This window comes from Cololabis saira, chromosome 2 (assembly GCF_033807715.1).
Source record: "Cololabis saira isolate AMF1-May2022 chromosome 2, fColSai1.1, whole genome shotgun sequence".
NCBI classification, from domain to species: Eukaryota; Metazoa; Chordata; class Actinopteri; order Beloniformes; family Belonidae; genus Cololabis; species Cololabis saira.
In genome coordinates this window covers 32060248-32072758 of record NC_084588.1, presented here as the reverse complement: position 1 = coordinate 32072758, position 12511 = coordinate 32060248, and the positions used below count along the sequence as shown (strand labels likewise).

At 42.7% G+C, this 12511-nt stretch overlaps 2 protein-coding genes across 3 annotated transcripts in view; both read right to left on the bottom strand.

Annotated features, from left to right (window-relative positions):
• Positions 1-1060: 1060 nt before the first annotated feature.
• Positions 1061-4167, bottom strand: LOC133420770 (tubulin beta chain-like). Its single transcript, XM_061710580.1, is given in 2 exon segments — positions 1061-1437; positions 3859-4167. Coding segments are annotated over 2 exon segments (417 nt in total). The 5' UTR covers positions 3899-4167.
• Positions 4168-9387: 5220 nt separating this feature from the next.
• myo1ea (myosin IEa) overlaps positions 9388-12511 on the bottom strand; it is a 53961-nt gene continuing 50837 nt past the window's right edge. For both annotated transcript variants that reach the window (XM_061743484.1, XM_061743494.1), the window contains 2 exons: positions 11016-11185; positions 9388-10934 (listed from right to left, as the gene is read on the bottom strand). In XM_061743484.1, coding sequence (XP_061599468.1) covers positions 10858-10934; positions 11016-11185 — 247 coding nt within the window. In that variant the 3' untranslated portion in view covers positions 9388-10857. The remainder of the gene's footprint in view (positions 10935-11015; positions 11186-12511) is intronic.

The window sequence follows — 12511 nt, the reverse complement described above, 5'->3', positions numbered from 1 at the left end:
CTGCTGAAATCAGGGGATCCCTTATTTCTATTTCTGAAAGGTGGCAACCCTACTCACAAAACATCGAAGCACGATCAGGTGTGATAAATCGGCCTTCACTTCATTTTGATGGTCTCGATTTTTTGGCTGAGAAAAATTTAACACGTGGATATCAGTTTATAACAGATTTGTTGAATTATATTCAAATGGGACTCCTTGTGCCAAAGTTGGATTTGCTGCTTGCCTATTCTTGTGCCCAAATATAACATGCACCATTCCAATAATCATGTTTATCAGAATGCAAGTAACGATGCAATGTGAGTGAAATTTTCAGTCACTTGGATTTCTTTTAAAGGAGCTTGAGGCCGGATTGTGGCAAGATTTATGAAAAAAATCCGTATACATTTTAAGTTTTCTAGTAATAATGTCAGATGAAGCGTTCCAAACCCAAAAGAATGAGCCCTCTAGTGTATCTCTCCGTTGCCTTGAACAGGCTGTGTGCTGCAAAATGTGCTGCAATTCGGTCCTGAATTTCCCGCACTGGGCTGCGGATGTGACGTCACATGACGCTGCATGTGCGTTCTCCCCGTTCTCCCGTGCCGGCTTCGCTGTTTGCTGCAGTACCCCCAACGGCCGTCGTGGTGAAGGGTGGCGCTAGAGAGTCTCATTTCTTAAAAGGAGCCTCAAGCTCCTTTAAGTAATTTGAGTTTTGTTTTTTCATCTGCATGATGACCAACCACAGAACAATCTGACCACATTCACCGTTACAGCTTCAATTTCTAGTTAGCTATTCAGCTCGTGGCAATTACAGAATTAGAACTTACTGTACCGATAGTGAACAAAAACCAAGGCAAATGAGCTGCAGAACTTTTATTGAGATCACAAAAAACCTGAACTCAGAACATTGAAACCTGAAACAGACAGGATGCACATTTTGTTTTTAACATTGAAAAGGGAAAAATTATTGATTCAACAGAAAGTTTAGGCCAAATCCTCCTCAGAACATTGAAAACTGGAACACACATGAGGTTGTGTTTTTTTTAACATTGAAAAGGGAAAAATTAGTGAGTCAACAGAAAGTTTAGGCCAAATTCTCCTCCTCCTCAAACTCTCCCTCTTCGTCAACAGTAGCATCCTGGTACTGCTGGTATTCTGACACAAGGTCATTCATGTTTCTCTCAGCCTCAGTAAACTCCATTTCATCCATACCCTCCCCGGTGTACCAGTGGAGGAAAGCTTTGCGTCTGAACATAGCCGTGAACTGCTCAGAGATGCGCTTGAACAGCTCTTGAATGGCTGTGCTGTTGCCAATGAAGGTGGAAGCCATCTTAAGGCCTCTGGGGGGAATGTCACAGACAGCGGTCTTGACATTGTTGGGGATCCTTTCAACAAAGTAACTGCTGTCCTTGTTCTGCATGTTAAGCATCTACTCATCTACCTCCTTCATAAACATGCGGCGCGGCCGCCGGTGGCAGAGTGATGGCTGGGATTTCTCCCTGCCAACTCCACTGACGCCCTAGGTGTTACTTGGCCCCCAGCTCCTAATCTTTCTCGGCCTCCTCTGCCAGCTCCTTTGCCACTCTGCAATGGCTCCTGTGCACCCCAGGTCTCGCAGCAGACGGGAGGTTGGGGAGCCGATGAAACCCCTGCACCTCTACCGGGCATATCGTGGCTTTCCAGCCAGCCTCCCTGCACTCTGCTGCCAGGTCTGAGTACTTTGCCCTTTTCCTCTCATGCGCAGCTTCCAGACCCCCCTCCCACGGAACAGTGAGCTCCACCAGGAGGACCGCCTTTCTGGCCACGGACCATAGCACCATGTCTGGCCGTAGCGTTTTCTCGACGATCTCTCTGGGGAACTGCAGCTGCCTTCCTAGGTCGACCCTCATGCACCATTCGCTGCCGGACGGAGAGCCTTCCTGCGTTTAGTGGGCGGGGGAGGGGGGTACGCGCCAGCGACGGCGTCAGTGAAGGCGTAGGGTACGCGTCGACACGTACCCTACGCCGTAGGCATGGCGTCGTTTTGATGCAGAACCATAACTCAGCCTTACCTCCCAAAAATTGTAACTACGCGTCGAGGTGACGCAGACCAAACGCAGACGAGAGGGCTGTGATTGGTTAACTTGGTAGCAACGCATTTCCGGTTTCCGGTTTGAAGCAGTCGTGAACTTTCAGCCCTCTTTTCTTCGTGTATGTCTAATTTTTTTGGTTTTGTTTTTTTGCACAATAGTTGTCCTTATCTCTCTGATTCACTGTGACTGGAAAAAGTCGGATAAACCATTCAGGAAAAGATTGCGAATTAGCGGTCGCGGGGGGTACTGCACCGCAGAGAAATGGAGTGACGGAGAAGTCCGAAGGGTTCACGTCACGACGGCGTCACGGTGACGGCGTCGTTTTGACACAGAACCAAAACCCAGGCTTAAAGCAACATAACGACATGACATACTAAACATGGAGGTTATGGTGGTGGATCTAACAGTAAATAATGATTTTGTTCTTTCCTTTAGATCAGGGGTTCCCAACCTTTTTTGTGCCAAGGACCAGCAGAAGTATAAATAAAAAGCTCAGGGACCGGTTGACAATTTATGTCAATTTTAATAAACATTTTAGAAAAAAACAATGCATTTTAAAATGCAGGCTATCATCAGCGACGTTAGCTGATGTTGTGGCCTTTAAAACTTGCTTCTGCAAATCTAAGTCACGTTTTTTCCTTCCACTGGTTTGTCTTTGAGAGAAGGATGTTTTGTATTTAAGTGTCTTTGAAGCTTGGATGGCTTTTTTTGCTTCGTTGGCGAGCGTTTCTCCACATAAAATACAAAGTGTGTTTGGCGCCTCCAAATCGCCCGTTGCAACAAATCCGTATTTTATATACATAATGTCGTACTTGCGATTAAAGCTTTTGCTTTTCTTTTTGGTAGGATTTTCTACTTGTTCATCACTATTTCTTTTACTCGAACAACTAGTAAAGAAACGGCTCATGGAGGTTTGCTGAGGTCCGCTCATCTCTGCAGCAGACTGAACCTAACCTGCATACAGCACCTGTGCATGGCGCTGTTCAGTCCGGTCAGGTACCAGAACTTATTGTCCGCCAAGCCATGACAGGGCTGCCACTCAAAGAAACACATTTCGACAAGTTTTGGATGAAATTATATGACAAAAAAATGCAAAAATTGTTTTCTTAAATTTAGTATGAGGTTGCTTTAATTATGTGGCAAATGATAATAAACACGAGAAAGATGGGTACTTCAATGAAAAATAGATATTTTATTCAACTTTGCTGCTGTCATTCATGCAGGGAGACACCTAAAACATGCTGGATAGGTGGATCCAGGACCGGAGTTGGAGACCCCTGTATTATGCTCTTATTTATTCATGTAATAATATACAGGTGGAGGTCGGAAAATTTGAATATATTGCAAAACTTCATTCGTAGTAAATTCAACTTAAGGTGAAACAAATATTATGTCCCACTACATGCAAAGTGAGATATTTCAAGCCTTTGTTATAATTTTGGTGATTATGGCTCACAGTTTATGAAACCCCAAATAAAAAATCTCAAAAAATTTGAATATATTATGAAATCATTAAACAATTCAATCATCAAAATTATAACAAATAAAGGATTAACACATATTGCTTTGCCTGTAATGAGACTATGTACTGTAATGTACATGTATTACGTGGTCTGATAACCATATCCCGACGAATATTTAATTCTCTGCGCATTAATTCTGCACCTTCATCAATTGTGTCTTCATCAAAAGGCCATGTTCGTGACAATGGACTTCTAAAATACTGACTCTGTTTTTAATGACAGACGGCAGAACTTCGCCAAAACTCGCCTGCTGACTGAATGAATGAGGAAATCAAATGTGCGTGCGGCTCTGAAAGAGGCGGAGACGCAGAGAAACTCGAGGTTCATTGATATAAACCTGGTCCAGGTTAGGTTCAGAGAGTCTGTTACTACGGTAACTGACCGAGAGCTTAAGTTACCTCTCTTTGTGAAACAGGCTAGAGTTACCTCTCTTTCTCTGGTTTGAGTTACCTCCCTTTGTGAAACGGAAAACTCAGAGTTTCCCTCATTTCAGGGTTAACAGACTCAGAGTTTTCACTAAACCTGCTTTGTGAAACGGACCCCTGCTCATCATTGATCAGCATCTGCAGTATTGATCAGTGAGCGCAGTCGTCTGGTGCGGGGAGACGCAAAAAATAAAAAAAAATAAAAAAAAGCTGCGCTGACACGCGGCTCTGGGCAGAGATTGTATGAGGTGAAGTGAAGTGAGATGCCTCACTCCATTGGGAAAAAACCGTCTGGTGACAATTGCCGACAATTTTGATTATCGCTTTTTGTCGACAACGTCGTTGCAGCCCTAATTATGATCGGAACACAAGTCATTCCACGGCCCGGTAGTAACGGCTCTACGGACCGGTACCGGTCCGGGGACCGGGGGTTGGGAATCACGGCTTTAGATCAACCACATGAAACCTCGGCCAACATATTGATCTCTTTCTTCAGAAAAAGTAGCATTAAAATCATATCCGCTGCCAGGTTCCTGGTGGCCCTCTCTGAGAATACTTATAGAAGTGGATTTTAGGTTAAATCTGCATGTTAAGTTGGAAAAACTGCAAAGAGTGAGCCTGATTAGAGGATGGGGGGGGGGGGCGGGGGGGGGGGGTTGGTGCATAAAAGGGAAGTGTAAGTTTTTGAGAATAAAACTGCTAGTCATGTACTTTTTGATTCGTTTACGTGAGTTGGTGTGAGCTCTCAGGCTAGATGCTGTATGGTCTCACAGATGGTGATAAAATTGCTTTCATGTAATGGCTTCGGAAATGCCTTCTTTTTTTTTTGCTTCTGAAAAATGAAGCAAATGAAGAAGCACCTTAAATCTGAATTCTATAATGGCCTACAGGGGGCTGTAGAGGCTGCTCTGTGTTTAAAAGGAACCCTGATTATTAAGACTTTTAGTCCCTAATTAGCCACAATTGTTTTCTTATACTAAAATATTTTGTTAGAAACACATAAAATAATCTAATTGCTTTAAAAATCTACAATGTTTATCACATATTTTGACCTGCGGGAGGCGCCATGTTCTACCTGCGCAATGCATTCTGGGGGCGATGACGTAGAACGGTGGCTCTGGGAAGATAAGCCGCGTTAGTTTAACTGCGACAGGTATCTAAAACATAGATGAGCAGCACTCTCCCGGCCGTGGAGGCTGACGAGGGAGCCCATAAGACGTCTCGGTTCAGGCAAACTGGATCAAAGTTCTCATGTGCTGTGATGCACGGGAGATCTGCAAAAATGATCAAAGTCGTGCGCATCTTACCAGTGCATTAGGCTACGCCGTAGGCTACGCCGTAGGCTACGCCGTAGACGGCGTAGGCTACGCCGTAGATGGCGTAGCCGTGGCTTTAGAGCTTGCAGCGCACCGCCATCCGCTCTCCACTCTCGCCGGGATGGAGACGCCGGTGGGCAGGATGCACGTTTGGGTGGGCATAGCCCACCCCTGCCGCCCCCCTAAAACCGGCCTCGGTGCTGGGTCCACCGTTTGATGACGGACCAGCTAGGCTGAGGGGACTGGCCCGGGACTTTGACGAAACGGGAGGCGCAGACTTCGCGTCAAATAGGCAAGAACATCTTTATTTAATTTAATGACGCCAGATCTGGCTGGGGTTTTTATTGTAGCATCGGCTATCTGCTAGTTGAAACGTGTGGTCTGTTAGTCTGTCTGAGTTTTATGGTGTTTTTATAGTTCATGCTTTATGGTGCTGTACTTTTTTTTTTTTTTTTTTACTTTTTTGTAGGTGCGCCGTCACCTTAATGTTTTTAGCTGCATTTTCATCTGTGTTTCTGTTCCGTCGTCACCTGTTTAGCTGTGTTTTCATCTGTTTCTGGGTGTCAAAACAGTGTACGGGGGCTAGCAGGTGCCACCGTCTGACGTCACTACCCAGAATGCATTGCGGTGTAAACAACAATGGCGACCTACGAGTTAAAGGGGACATATTATGGCATTTAATGTATATTTTACACAGGCCTTGAATGTCTTAAAAACAATCTAAAGCTTGTTTTTTCTACATAAATCAGAAATTCAGTCTCTGGGCCATGTTTTTATTTTTTCCGCTTCTAAAGCCTTTTTCTGTGCTTCATTTTCAGGGCGGGGGGGGCTATGATAATGAGGCTCTGCGCTAATTGGCTGCTTGAATGACGTGTAGCAGGGGAGGAGACAAAGCGTCGCTCCGGGGAGAAGAGCAGCGGCTGCGTAGCAAAGCGTGTCCACGGTTCTGCGTTAAATCGACACGTACCCTACGCCGTAGGCTCTGCGTTGGTGTAACGCGGAACCATAAATCAGCCTTTAGTCACCTCGTCTTCAAACAGGAAGATTGAATTTAATTCTAAACAGGTACAAAAGAATTTTCACAAATGGCAACTTTATTGTTAAAATATATAAATAAAATGTATGCACTATTGCTGGCTCAAGGAAGGACCGCGCGTCTTCTGAATGTGAACAGCTCCAGGTGCTTGAAAGATCTGAAACCACAGAAGAAAAATGTATTACGGTACTAATAGAGCCCCGAGCCCGGAGCCCCCGGGTTCGGAGCTCCGGGTTCGGAGCTCCGGGTTCGGAGCTCCGAACCCGGAGCTCCTCGACGGTCCGGTCCGTGAGCAGCCCCCGCAGCTCCGTATGCGGCGCCGGGGCTCCGGAGCTAAGCTAAATACTTAGACCATGCAAAGATCATGCAAATATAAATAACATTAAAAAAAAGGAACTTATTCTAATCGGCTCAAAAAAAATCACGTGACACTGGGGGATTCTGTAAGGCGGGGGTCAGAGACCTTGCAGAAATTCATGGGATTTTGTCTCCCCTGTGCTGGCAGGGTGAGGGGAGACCACTTCATATATGTTAAAACAAGAAAAAACGTGTTTTTCATATGTCCCCTTTAAATTATATTTTTAAATTTTATAAAAACGAAGACATCAAAAAGGTTTTTTATATCACATTGTTATAATTGATACCAACATTTATCTTTTAATACCTACATGTCTTAATAGCCAGGGTTCCTTTTAAAGTTGCAATTGGTCATTTTATTTTAATCACATTTGATGAAATTATTGCTATTTTATGATCATGTTACATAAACTAGCTAATTTGAGAAACAAAAGTTTCCACCGCTCTCGTTGCAGCTCCTCCAATCACAGCCAGGAGGTCAGCCCACCCTCCAGATGTAAAGAGGCTGTAAGAGGTTTAAGGCTGAAATATGCTTCTGCGTCACAAACACGCAGAGCACACGGCGCAGTCGTGACGCCGTCACGAACCGTTCAGACTTCTCCGTCTCTCCATTTGGTCGCGGTGCAGTACCCCCCGCGGCCACTAGTTAGCGATCTTTTTCTGAATGGTTTATCCGACTTTTTCCGGTCACGGTAAATCAAAGAAATAAGGACAACTATTGTGCAAAAAACAAAAACAAAAAAAATCACACATAAACGAAGAAAAAAGCCCTGGAAGTTCACTACTGCTTCAAACCGGAAACCGGAAATGCTTCGCTTTCAAACGAACCAATCACAGCCCTCTCGGTCTGCGTGTGGTCGGCGTCTCCTCGACGCGTAGTTACAATTTTCGGGAGGTGCACGTCACTGACGGCGCATGTGACGGCGTGTCCTCTGCGTGTACAAAAACCACACGCCGTAGAAACGGCGTCGTTTTGACGCAGAAGTATAATTCAGCCTTTATTCAAATGGCAGGCGGACAAACACTGGAGGGAAAGTTGCCAATTTCTTCTTGAGCCGTTGCCGATTACTCATGTAAGCAAAGTCAGCAGAAGGAGACTGCTGCAGAGAAGCACACCAAAAAGAAAAAGATCTTGGGTGAATACTGGAATAGTGTTTCAACATGGAGTGTGTTGGAGGACTTCAAAGGTTTTCAGCTGGATACTGAATTAGTATTTCTTCCTGACAGGTAATCATCCAATATTTGCTCGTCTCTGGTTTATTTTTCAGTGCGTAGGAGGAGACTAAGGGCCTGATTTACTAAAGGTTTGCGTGCGTAAAAACGTGTGCAAACTTGACATCACCCGCAAACCAATGTGCAAGCTGATCTACTAACAGCGTGCAAAGAGGACTGCACCTCTCAAATGAGCAAAATAGCACACGCTGTTCATTTAGTACTTTTGCCCTGATGAATAATCAATATGGGGCGTACCCGCCAGAAAGCGCTAAATACTGGGAGGGGAAAATGCAAATAGGTTCATTTACCACACGCAATGAGATTTACCAAGCCTGAAAATTATTGCGGGGATTGTGATTGCGTCTGTATTTAATACGTTCGAAAGGAAGGTGCTAATCTGCCCAGCATTACGCACCGATGGCTGCTGTTATTGTGGCAAGGAGGCGACATCGCCAAAATCAAAGAATACGCAGAGAGAGTCTTTATTCTGCTGCATGCTATTTTAAAAATGGTTGCACAAGTTTTATTAAAGGCCACTTTTTCTTTAGTTCTTCGCCTTATATCTTGCCACCTTCTTTTAACCTCATCTGCCGTTCCTTTTGTCTTACCAACTGCATATTCTATAGCAGATTTTCTCCCATATTGCGTTTCTTTTGGTAATGTTTAAATTTATTTGCTGTAGTTCATGAATGTGTTTATTTGCCTCTTCCATATCTCTAACTCCAACTCGTCAAATTTCATTTTGCGCTTGCGACTATATCTGCTTTCCTTCCAGACTCTCCATGGCGCAAACCGTAAGACACGCAACACCTCATTTAAATACTGCGGTTTGCACCTGTTATCAATTGCGCAAGCATTCTTAGTTGATCACCCGCAAAACACACAACAATAGCACGTGCAAACTTTTTCAGTGCACACGCAATTTAGTACGGTACTCTTTATTTAGGATCTTAGTAAATCAGGCCCTAAGTGTCTAGGTGGCACAAAGGTGGCCCAAAGGTGTACACCCTGCACATTGTAAAAGATGGAGACTGCAGACTAAGCTAAGGCTAAGCTTACTTTTATTACACTGAAGCTCGGTTGGCTTGCATTTATTTATTCAAACGTAATTTGAACATTATTTTTACATGTTGGTATGGTTTCCTCTTGTAAAGTAATCCAGTTGCAATAAACATTTGAGGACAACACACTTACCAAGTCTAAGTAAATATTAAAAGTGATGTTATGTAGTGGTACATCAAGGTATAATTTAGTCGTATCAAACTTATTTTCAGTTATTTGACATCTCAGATTTCTGTAGTAACAGAACTTCCTTGTGATCGCGTGTTACAGGGTCACTAGACATTTTTCTAATTTGTTTTTGTTATCTCAGGTTTTCTTAGCTACAACATTGTGTCCATGGTGTAAATATGGTAATAAACATGTAATGTGCTCTCTGATAATACAAAAAACAAACAAACCAGTTCATTATGCAATATTACATGCTTTATTAAAAGATTCAGTATTAGTGTATATTGCACAAGGATGTTTTTCAAGCATCCAAGATCAAATTATATTCAATCATACAGTTCTACGACAGACGTCCCAGCAGGTTTACCTGACTATAGCAAGATGTGGCTGTGTGATTTTAAGTGAAAAAAAACAAACAACCAAGGAATGTGTCAGTACTGCAACAGCAGTACAAGAGATGTGCAGAAACTCAAGAGCAGAATCAAACTATTTTTGGTGCTACGAAGAAAAAAAAAACAACCTTCTTTACCTTAACACCGTTTGCACTTGACAAAACAAAAATCCATTCACCTCAAATTTGTGATAAAAATTGTTTTGTAGCTTCAGTTAAAATGGAAATAAAGCAGCTGCGTAAGTATCAAAAGCTCAGGGAGGAAAAGCATACCAATATCCTTCAGTTATAAAATACAAAAAAAGAAAAAAAATATGCTACACAACATCAAGTGTACTACATATGAACACATATACAGATGCAGATTTTAAAAATGCCTCTTTTTTTTCAATCATTTAATGTAAACAAATTATTCTTCTCAGTAACTAGGCTTATTGCGAGCATGTCCTTCATAAAGTTGACTTCCTGGCTGTGGCATGAGTGATTGAGTGATGGTGTCTGTGTCCAAGGTAGTACCTGTAACAATAAAGTGCTAAAACACCACAGACCGCACGCTCAGGTTACAGTATACATGCATGTCAAAATATACTGGTGTGACAGAAGTACAAAAACATCAGCAAAATACGGAAGGAGGTTTTCCAGGTGATTTGCCATTTTGCCGCAATGCCCTCGACAGTTTTTCTTTTTTTTTTTTTTTTTTAAACAGAACAGACTGACGCTAGTGTATGATGCTTTGGTTTTTAAAATCACTGTTGAAATCACAGAGTGTCTGTTCCTGGAGAGACAGTTTTGCATTAAAATAAATATTCCTGGTAAAAACTGCGCTTCAGTTTTGACACCAAGATGACCACATTTACTTCAACATTCAAACCTTCATTTAAAAGCAACATGTTGAAAGTGGAAAAAAAAGAGAAACAAAACAAAAATAAAATAAATCACAGCCTGGTCCCAGAGAATTAGCAGACTTAATTCCAACGTTTCAAAAATGTTTAAGTTCAAATCCTCGGCAAGATATAATGACAGTAAGGAGAACACAAAGCTATAAATACAATAAATAGTTTTGTTCAGTACTCAAAGGGGCTGTGGAGAAGAACAGACCCTGGGGTCAAACAGTCTTTTTGTCCTTGGAGGAGAGCCTAATTTCAAGCCCGAAGGCCTTATGGTCTGGTGGCGAAACCAAGAGATACATTCGTTTTCGATAAGACAGTAGTGGAGGAAGTGTCTCCCAGTGCTTCTATCTCGGACTGCAGGCTTCATCCCTTCCTCTCAGAGGGTCAGCATGGACGCAGCAGGCTTGTGCTGCAAGCTGGCAGCTCCTAGATCTTGGTGACGTAGTTGTTGGGGAAAAGTCCCTGCTTTCCACGAAGTCGTCCCGTCCACCATCCAGATGCATCTGGTAAACAAACATGACCGTTGTGTGTAACAAGGAAAAAAAAGAAAAAAAAAATACATTGAAGTGTTTTCCTGCACTTACCCTCTCTGATGATGTCGATAATGTCATTGGCGTTGAAGCTGAGCTCATCGGTGTCCTGGGCGTCGTAGGCGTACAGGGCTTTGCACTGGGGCACCTGGGGTTTGGGTTTGGGTGCAGGCTTGGGTCGCCCTCCTCCCGGCGGAGGCCTGCTGGCTGACGGTCTGTGGGCACTGACAAAAAGAGAAACCAGACAAGATCCATGAGCTGCTGATTGAAAGAGTCTGGGCTGCAGCTCAGAGGTGCAATACAGGTTTGCTTTATGTGAAACTATAGAGTCAAAGTACAGAGAAGTTCAAAGGTTTGGGCACCCTTATTACACAACACATTGGCTTTTTAGGAAGAAAAAAAAACAGCATCGATCTTAGACAAGAAATGTAACTGCTCATTAAAGATAAAGTAGAAAACATGAGTGGAAAACATTCAAACTGCCACCAATTTTCTTAGACAACATCAAAACAAGTTCCCCCTGAAGGTCAGACCATGAATTGCTGAAAAACCTTTTACATTTCCTACTTCACACGCCTCGATTATCATGCTAAATCTAAAAATTCCTGCCAGTACATTTAGCAAAAGGTTGAAAAACTATGGCTTGTTTTGGGTGTACAATTTCATTTTTCAAATTTTCAAATCTCAACAAACCACAAGACTTCAAGAACAATCCCATTTCATCAGAAGAGACCAAAGTGGAGAGGTTTTGCCAGAATACACCATGTTTAGAAAAACTACAGTGAAATGTTAATTATGCTTGGCTTGCTTGTAACTGAGGTATTCACTCCCTCAAGGTACAAGGTTGGAAAAAAGGAGTAGCCTTGCCCAAACTGTACATTGTACGCTACTTTATTGGTAGTCATGTGTGAGTCTTTGGGATGCATGCTCCTTTGCATGGTGCTTTCTTTTTCCATAATTTAAGTCAGATTCTACAGAAAAGACAATGATGTCATACTTTTAACTTCCTTCACTGCCTTTGAAAGAACACTGCGTATCTAACTTGGAAGGAAGAAGATGCCCATACTTTTGCTTAGCACTGTACATCACATAATTCAAGTGCATGCATAATCACCATCTTGCCTCGTGAAAACATTAAAACTCTAATTTCTGTATATAGGATGTTTGGAAATGCTTCTGTTTACTGTTAAGACCTTGAAAACATTTTGTTTAATTGTCACTCTTGAGCGGTTTAGTTGTGTAGTTCTCACAACAACCACAAGATGGTGCTCTAGTACATGCTCTTGCTTTGCCTGCACAAAGTAGCTGAAAAGCAGATTTCAGAGCAGAGAGTATTGAACCTGGGTTCAATACTCAATTACTTCTAAACTTCAATATAAATGTAATAAGAAAGACTATGAGTGAAATACTTCGCCCTACTCAACTAAATGAAGTCGAAATAATTCAGACTAGGATGTGGTACTACTATTGTGAACAGTGAGGCTGTAGTTAATATACCGGTATGTGTGATAATGCATCTAGCAGACAAACAAACAATCTCCTTCCAAAGC